At 53.2% G+C, this 8305-nt stretch overlaps 1 protein-coding gene across 2 annotated transcripts; it reads left to right on the top strand.

The window, feature by feature from the left end:
- Positions 1 to 3761: 3761 nt before the first annotated feature.
- On the top strand, positions 3762 to 7820 carry LOC102280102 (intestinal-type alkaline phosphatase). Of its 2 annotated transcripts, none has more exons than XM_070379735.1 (11): positions 3762 to 3990; positions 4303 to 4419; positions 4530 to 4645; positions 4836 to 5010; positions 5090 to 5262; positions 5553 to 5687; positions 5777 to 5849; positions 5953 to 6087; positions 6178 to 6369; positions 6597 to 6713; positions 6844 to 7820. In XM_070379735.1, the coding sequence occupies exons 3-11, from the start codon at positions 4532 to 4534 to the stop codon at positions 7137 to 7139; spliced, it is 1410 nt and encodes a 469-aa protein (XP_070235836.1). In that variant the 5' UTR covers positions 3762 to 3990; positions 4303 to 4419; positions 4530 to 4531; the 3' UTR covers positions 7140 to 7820. The 2 variants fall into 2 exon arrangements, with proteins under 2 accessions (XP_070235836.1, XP_005911187.2); XM_005911125.2 differs by lacking the exon at positions 3762 to 3990 and adding an exon at positions 4037 to 4223.
- Positions 7821 to 8305: the final 485 nt, after the last annotated feature.

The following is an 8305-nucleotide window of genomic DNA, read 5'->3' as shown; positions in this document are numbered from 1 at the left end:
CCATAAAACTAAACACACCATATTTCAGGTCCATGCTCACCTTCTGAGATGGTTAACACTCTGTCTGGAAGGTGTGTTTCTCACTACATGAATCCGCTACTAACCTATCACTTTGTCTTTCACTGAATTCTTTCTGCCATAAGATATTAAGAACCTGAATTCATGAAGGATCCTGCTTTCAAATATTTAGGATTGTTGTTGCTGTTGTTCAGTCCCTAAGTTGTGTCCAAATATTTGTGAACTCATGGAACGCAGCACACCTGGCGTCCCTGTCCTTCACTATCTCTCAGAGTTTGCTCAAACTCGTATCCATTGAGTCAGTTAGCCCAGTCACTCAGTTGTGCCCAACTTGTTGCGAATCCATGGACTGCAGCACACCAGGCTTCCCTGTCCATCACCAACTCCCAGACCTTGCTCAAACTCATGTCCATCGAGTCAGTGATGCATCCGACCATCTCATCCTCTGTCATCCCCTTCTCTTGACTTCAGTCTTTCCCAGCATCAGATCAGATCAGATCAGTCGCTCAGTTGTGTCCGACTCTTTGCGACCCCATGAATCACAGCATGCCAGGCCTCCCTGTCCATCACCAACTCCCAGAGTTCACCCAGACTCATGTCCATCGAGTCAGTGATGCCATCCAGCCATCTCATCCTCTGTCGTCCCCTTCTCCTCCTGCCCCCAATCCCTCCCAGCATCAGAGTCTTTTCCAATGAGTCAACTCTTCACATAAGGTGGCCAAAGTACTGGAGTTTCAGCTTTAGCATCATTCCTTCCAAAGAAATCCCAGATCCCTCCCAGCATCAGGGTCTTTTCAAATGAGTCAGTTCTCAGATGGCCAAATATTGGAGTTTCAGCTTCAACATCAGTCCTTCCAATGAATATTCAGAACTGATTTCCTTTAGGATTGATCTACCTTGATCTCCTTGCAGTCCAAGGGACTCTCAAGGGTCTTCTCCAACACAGCAGTTCAAAAGCATCAATTCTTCAGCACTCACCTTTCTTTATAGTCCAACTCTCATATCCATACATGACTACTGGAAAAACCATAGCTTTGATTAGATGGACCTTGTTTTCAAAGTAAAGTCTCTGCTTTTTAATATGCTGTCTAGGTTGCTCATAGCCTTTCTTCCAAGGAGCAAGCATCTTTTCATTTCATGGCTGCAGTCACCATCTGCAGTAATTTTGGAGACCAAGAAAATAAAGTCTGTCACTGTTTCCATTGTTTCCCCATTTATTTGCCATGAAGTGATGGGACCAGATACCATGATCTTAGTTTTCTGAATGTTGAGCTTTAAGCCAACTTTCTCACTTTCCTCTTTTACTTTCATCAAGAGGCTCTTCAGTTCCTCTTCACTTTCTGCCATAAGAGTGGTGTTATCTGCATATCTGAGGTTATTGATATTTCTCCAGCAATCTTGATTCCAACTTGTGCTTCATCCAGCCCAGTGTTTCTCATGATGTACTCTGCATGTAAGTTAAATAAGCAGGATGACAATACACAGACTTGATTTGGAACCAGTCTGTTGTTCCATGTGCGGTTCTAACTGTTGCTTCTTGACCTGCATACAGATTTCTCAGGAGGCAGGTCAGGTGGTCTGGTATGCTCATCTCTTGAAGAATTTTCCACAGTTTGTTGTGGTCCACACAGTCAAAGGCTTTGACATAATCAATAAAGCAGAAGTAGATGTTTTTCTGGAATTCTCTTGCTTTTTTTGATGATCCAACGGATGTTGTCAATTTGATCTCTGGTTCCTCTGCCTTTTCTAAATCCAGCTTGAACATCTGGAAGTTCTCAGTTCACGTACTGTTGAAGCCTGGCTTGGAAAATTTTGAGCATTACTTTGCTAGTGTGTGAGATGAGTGCAGTTGTGTGGTAGTTTGAACATTCTTTTGCAATACCTTTCTTTGAGATTAGAATGAAAACTGACCTTTTCCAGTCCCATGGCCACTGCTGAGTTTTCCAAATTTGCTGGCATATTGACTGCAGCACTTTCACAGCATCGTCTTTTAGGACTTGAAATAGCTCAGCTGGAATTCCATCACTTCCACTAGCTTTATTCATAGTGATGCTTTCTAAGGCCCACTTGACTTCGCATTCCAGAATGCCTAGCTCTAGGTGAGTGATCACACCATCATGGTTATCTGGGTCATGAAGATCTTTTTTGTATAGTTCTTCTGTGTATTCTTGCCACCTCTTTTTAATATCTTCTGCTTCTGTTAGGTCAATAATTTTAAGTTAGTAATGGCATCCAACCATCTCATCCTCTGTTACACCCTTCCTCCTCTCCTCAATCTTTCCCAGCATCAAGGTCTCTTCCAACGAATTGGCTCTTCACAAGAGGCGGCCAAAGCATTGGAGCTTCAGATTCAGCATCAGTCAGTCCAGTGAATATTCAGGGTTGATTTCCTTTGAATTGACTGGTTTGATTTCCTTACAGTTCAAGGGACTTTCGAGAGTCTTCTTCAGCACCACAGTTAGAAAGCATCAGTTCTTTGATGTTCAGCTTTCTTTATGGTCCAAATCTCACATTCATACACAACTACTGGAAAAACCATAGCTTTGACTTGATGGACCTTTGTGGGCAAAGTGATGTCTCTGCTTTTTAATATGCTGTCTCAGTTAGTCACGACTTCCCTGGTGGCTCAGATGGTAAAACATCTGCCTACAATGCGGGAGACCGGGTTCAATCCCTGGGTTGGGAAGATCTCCTGGAGGAGGAAATGGCAACCCACTCCAGTATTCTTGCCTGCAGAATGCCATGGATGGAGGAGCCTGGCAGGCTACAGAACATGGGGTCGCAAAGAGTCGGACACGACTGAGCAACTTCACTCACTCAGGTTAGTCACAGCATTTCTTCCAAGGAGCTAGCATTATTTAATTTTGTGGGTGCAGTCAGCCATCTACAGTGATTTAAAAGCCCAAGAAAATAAAATCTGTCACTGTTTCCACTTTTCCCTCGCCTATTTGCCAAGAAGTGATGGGACTGGATGCCATGATCTTAGTTTTTTGAAGGCTGAGTTTTAAGCTAACTTTTTCACTCTCCTCTTTCACCTTCATCAAGAGGCTCTTTAATTCCTCTTTACTGTCTGCCATTAGGGTGGTATCATCTGCGAATCTGGGGTTGTTGATATTTCTCCCAGCAATCGATTCCAGTTTGTGAGTCATCCAGTCTGGCATTATGCATGATATACTCTGCATAGAAGTTAAATAGGCAGAGTGACAATGTACAGCCTTGATGTACTCCTTTCCCAGTTTAGAATCAGTCTGGTGTTCCATGTCCAGTTCTAACTGTTGCTTCTTGTCCTGCATATAGGTTTCTCGGGAAACAGGTAAGGTGGCCTGGTATAGCCACACTTTAAAATTTTTCCACAATGTGTTGTGATCCACAGAGTGAAAGCCTTTAGCATAGTCAATGAAACAGAAGTAAGACATTTTTCTGGAATTCCCTTGTTTGTCTATGACCCAACAGATATTGGCAATTTAATCATTGGTTCCCCTGCCTTGTCTTAATCCAGCTTGTACTTGTGTAAGTTCTCGGTTCGCCCCTGCTAGCCCTTTATAGAAACCCTACACACACACACACACACACACACACACGCAAACAGCCCAGTGCCCACTCCAATGTCTCCCTGTCTCCGGGCCTCAGGGCAACAGGAAAGCAAACACAGGCTCTGGCCCCATTGCGTGCTTCCAACCCCACCTCCCTCAGCACTCAGAACCAAACCAGGCTAAAGCTGACTTTCAAAAACCACAGAACATATGAGGAGAAGAAAAGATGGTTCTCCCACAGGACTTGGCGAGCAGAGGGATGGGAGGAGCTCCTGACAGGACCTTGAAAATGTTCCTCAGGCCAAAGCCAACTGCACCCTAATCCCCACCCCACCCTGAAGAGACCACCTGTGAGGGAGGGACCTGAATTCTCAGGACCCCTGCTGGCTCAGCCACACCCACCACGTTCCTCTGGCAACAGGGCTCAAAGTCATAGCAGGTAAGGAACAGGGTGTGGCCACCTGGGGCTCTGGGAGGGACACGGAGACTTTTATAGCAGGGAATTAAGCCCAGGCAGCCAAGCTGCAGTGGGTCCCTGGTGTCCCAGCCTTGCCTGAGACCCGGCCTCCCCAGGTCCCATCCTGACCCTCCACCATCACACAGCCATGCAGGGGGCCTGTGTGCTGCTGCTGCTGGGCCTGCGGCTACAGCTCTCCCTCGGCCTCGTCCCAGGTAACCAGGCAGCTCCCGGCAACCCCTACTCACAGGGGCGACCCCAGGCTGACCTGACCTCCACTCTCCCCTTGGGCAGTCGAGGAGGAAGACCCTGCCTTCTGGAACCGCCAGGCAGCCCAGGCCCTCGATGTGGCTAAGAAGCTGCAGCCCATCCAGACAGCCGCCAAGAATGTCATCCTCTTCTTGGGCGATGGTGAGTGCGCTAGGCCAGTCCACCCCGTCCCCCCACAACTCTGGAGCCCTGGGCTGCCGGCTGACCCAGGCTGGCCCCAGGGACTCAGACCTGACACAGTGTACCCTCAGGGATGGGGGTTTCCACGGTGACAGCTGCTCGGATCCTAAAGGGGCAGATGGCTGGCAAGCTGGGACCTGAGACACCCCTGGCCATGGACCAGTTCCCATACCTGGCTCTGTCCAAGGTAAGGGCCAAGTGGCCTCAGGGTGGTCTACACCAGAGGGGTGGGTGTGGGCCTAGGGAGCAGAGTAGGAGGGAAAGCCCAGGAGGGCTGGGGGCTGAGATAGGGGCTGGGGGCTGTGAGGATGGGCCCAGGGCCTGGGTCAGGAGCTGGATGTCTACCCCAGCAGAGCTAAAGGCGTCTCTGCCCCCAGACATACAACGTGGACAGAGATGTGCCCGACAGCGCAGGCACGACCACTGCCTACCTGTGTGGGGTCAAGACCCGTATGAAGGTCATCGGTGTAAGTGCAGCCGCCCAATTTAATCAGTGTAACACGACATATGGGAACGAGGTCACATCTGTGATGAACCGGGCCAAGAAAGCAGGTGGGCTTGGGCATCAGCTTCCTGGGCAGGGACAGGCTCAGAGACCTCGGTGGCCCACCGTGACCTCTGCCACCCTCAGGGAAGTCTGTGGGAGTGGTGACCACCACCACAGTGCAGCACGCCTCCCCAGCCGGGGCCTACGCGCACACGGTGAACCGAAACTGGTATTCTGATGCTAATATGCCTGCCGAGGCCAAGAGGGAGGGCTGCCAGGACATTGCCACACAGCTGGTCTACAACATGGACATTGACGTGAGTTGTGACGTGAAAGGCAAGGGGCAGGGCTGGGAAGAAGGGGTGGGACACACACCTGACAGTCCTAGGTAACCCACAGCCCTGGGGCCTTGGAGGTCTCCGTATGTTTGCAGGCAGTATTGTTGGCAGAGGTTGGGGTGGGGTGGGAGTGGGGCACGATGTAAGAACTAGAAGTGGGGACAGGCCTTTCTCACAGACCTGGTGGGTAAAGAGTCTAGGGGCTCTGTGTAAGAGGAGCAAAGGGCCAGCCAGGACCCAAACCCACCTGCCTTAATCTCTGGTCCCAGGTGATCCTGGGTGGAGGCCGAATATACATGTTTCCTGAGGGAACCCCAGACCCTGAATACCCAGGCAATACAAAACAGAATGGAGTCCGGAAGGACAAGCGGAACCTGGTGCAGGAGTGGCAGGCCAAGCACCAGGTGATGGGGGCTCACGGGTGCGGGGGGGTACAGTGGGGCTGGGCCTGGCGTGTCGGGCTATGGGCTGAGGCCTGGTTCTGCCCTCCCAGGGAGCCCAGTATGTGTGGAACCGCACGGCACTCCTTCAGGCGGCTAATGACTCCAGTGTAACACACCTCATGGGTAACGACGCCACCCACCCCCACTGTCCTCCCCAGGAAGGGTGCCACGGGTCCCCCCACCCCATCCCCAGCTTGCAGGTCGCCACTGGTCCCATTTCTCACAGGCCTCTTTGAGCCAGGAGATATGACCTATGACATCCACCGAGACCACATCAAGGACCCATCTCTGGAGGAGATGACGGAGGCAGCCGTGCGTGTGCTGAGCAGAAACCCTCGGGGCTTCTTCCTCTTCGTGGAGGGTGAGTGGCAGCTCCTTGCAGATCAGAGGGAAAGGGGTGGCACTCAGGGTGGCTTTTGCATCACCCACCTTCCACATGACATTCTTGCAGGAGGCCGCATTGACCACGGTCACCATGAAAGCATAGCTTATCGGGCACTGACCGAGGCGGTCATGTTCGACAATGCCATCGCCAAGGCTAGCCAGCTCACCAGTGAAGCAGACACACTGACCCTTGTCACCGCCGACCACTCCCATGTCTTCACTTTCGGTGGCTATCCACTTCGTGGGACCTCCATTTTTGGTAAGCCAGGGAGAGTGGCAAGTTCTTGTCCTGAGTTACATTGCACAAAGTGCTCTTGAGTCAGCTCCCTCGTCTGCAAAGTGGAGTAATATTAATAATAGCAGCTGCCCTGCCTGGCTCTGGTAAGGATTAAGCCAGTGAACAAACAAGAGGTGCCTGAGCTCAGCACGCAGGAGGCACCCCAAAGGATCGGGTCAGTGTGATTATGGGGTCCCTCTTCCCTGCAGGGCTGGCCGATGGCAAGGCCAAAGATGGCAAGTCCTATACCACCCTTCTCTATGGCAACGGCCCGGGGCACCGGCTGGTCATGGGCTCACGACCTGATGTGAATGAAAAGGAGAGCAGTGAGTGCAGTGGGTGGGCCCTGGGGAGCAAGGTGGGGGGCGGATGGGAGGAAGGGAAGACCCTATTCTGGAGCTCCTGGGAGGGGGAGGCCGCCTCCCTGCTTGCCCTGAATCCCCTCCCTCCTCTCAGTGGACCCCGAGTACCAGCAGCAATCCGCAGTGCCCCTATGGGGCGAGACCCACGCCGGTGAGGACGTGGCAGTGTTTGCACGAGGCCCGTGGGCACACCTGGTGCACGGCGTGCAGGAGCAGACCTTCGTGGCGCATGTCATGGCCTTTGCTGCCTGCGTGGAGCCCTACACCACCGACTGCCACCCTCACCCCCATAGCGGTCCCTTGGACACTGCCCACCAGGCTGCCTGCCCATCCTCACTGGCACTGCTGGCCGGGGCCCTACTGCTGCTGCTGGTGCCCACCCTGCACTGAGGCCCACCCACCCGGGCCTCAGGGCCTCCTCCCCACCCCCAACGTTAGTGGACCCAAACCACCCTGGAAGCTGAAACCCTGACTTTCCTGTGAGAGCCACAGTCCTCACTGCCCCCACCTCGGTAGCCTCAGATTTTATTGGAGCTGCCCAGACCCCAGGAAAGGCAGGGGCTCAGACCACCCAGTCTCTTCTCCCCACCCAACAGCCCTGCCTGAGGACCAGGCTGGCACCAGAGGTGTCCCCCAGGGAACCAGGACCTACCAAGACCCCCACTGGGGTCTTCCAGGAGGCATAGCTTCTGGGTGCGTGACTTCCGGGAGGCGTGGCTCCAGGAAGTGTGGTTTCTGAGCAGGCGTGGTTTCTGAGAGGGCATGGCTCTCAGGGAGCTCTGGCTTCCCGTCCTCCTGGAACCCACTCTGTGGGCACTTCGCCGGCCAAGGAGACGTCTGGGGCCAGGAGCGCCGGGGGACCCTGGACATACAATCCTCAGAGGCCCCTCCTAGGAACCCAGCAGCACCATTACAGAGAGGAGACAGCGACACAGAGAAGACGACACTTGTCCCAGGTCCCTCAGCTGCTGTGAGGGTGGCCCCAGTGCCCCTTCCAGGCTGGGGGATCCCAGGAGAAGCGGGGAAGCTGGGGATGGGGACACAGGCCCCGCACACCTGGGAGGGAGGAAGCAGCCCTCAAATAAACTGTTTCAAGTGTGATATGGGAGTATATGTGTGGGATGAGAAGCCCTTAGCAGGTGGGGACACAGTGTGTGTGTTGGGGGGGACCGGGGGTGTGATTCACATCAGGAGGTCAGGGAGGGGCTGATGAGGGGCTGACATTGAGCAAAGGCCAAAGGCGGTGAGGGTGGGAGCTACTCAGGACAGAGCAATGCTGACGGCTCTGAGGGAGTGTGAGCAGGGCCAGGTGAGGCCAGCTGCGGTACCAAGTTGGGGCTTTCCCCTCCCCGAAGCCAGGCTTTCACCTTCTCTGAAAACAGGAAATTCCCGAGCCCCAGTGCTCACCCCTCCTACCTCCCTGCCTGACGCCCAGGTGGTCATCTGGTGGCTTGTCACCTCCTTGGTCCTGTGAGGTCCACTAGATGCAGCCCTCAAAAGACAGAGACCAACATAAACTTGTGTTTGCTTCTTGCTTCCCAGCTCCTGGGGGGAGG

Source organism: Bos mutus, chromosome 2 (genome assembly GCF_027580195.1).
Source record: "Bos mutus isolate GX-2022 chromosome 2, NWIPB_WYAK_1.1, whole genome shotgun sequence".
NCBI lineage: Eukaryota > Metazoa > Chordata > Mammalia > Artiodactyla > Bovidae > Bos > Bos mutus.
Note: the sequence above shows the minus strand (reverse complement) of the source record. Positions and strands in the feature narration are given on the sequence as shown.

What these genes read in the sequence shown, in the direction of transcription:
- LOC102280102 (XM_005911125.2), top strand. Translation starts at nt 4,157, where the DNA reads ATGCAGGGGGCCTGTGTGCTGCTGCTGCTGGGCCTGCGGCTACAGCTC. An exon ending in AGTGGCAGGCCAAGCACCAG is followed by an intron (nt 5,688 to 5,776) that starts GTGATGGGGGCT and finishes CTGCCCTCCCAG; the next exon opens with GGAGCCCAGTATGTGTGGAA. An exon ending in TGTGAATGAAAAGGAGAGCA is followed by an intron (nt 6,714 to 6,843) that starts GTGAGTGCAGTG and finishes CCCTCCTCTCAG; the next exon opens with TGGACCCCGAGTACCAGCAG.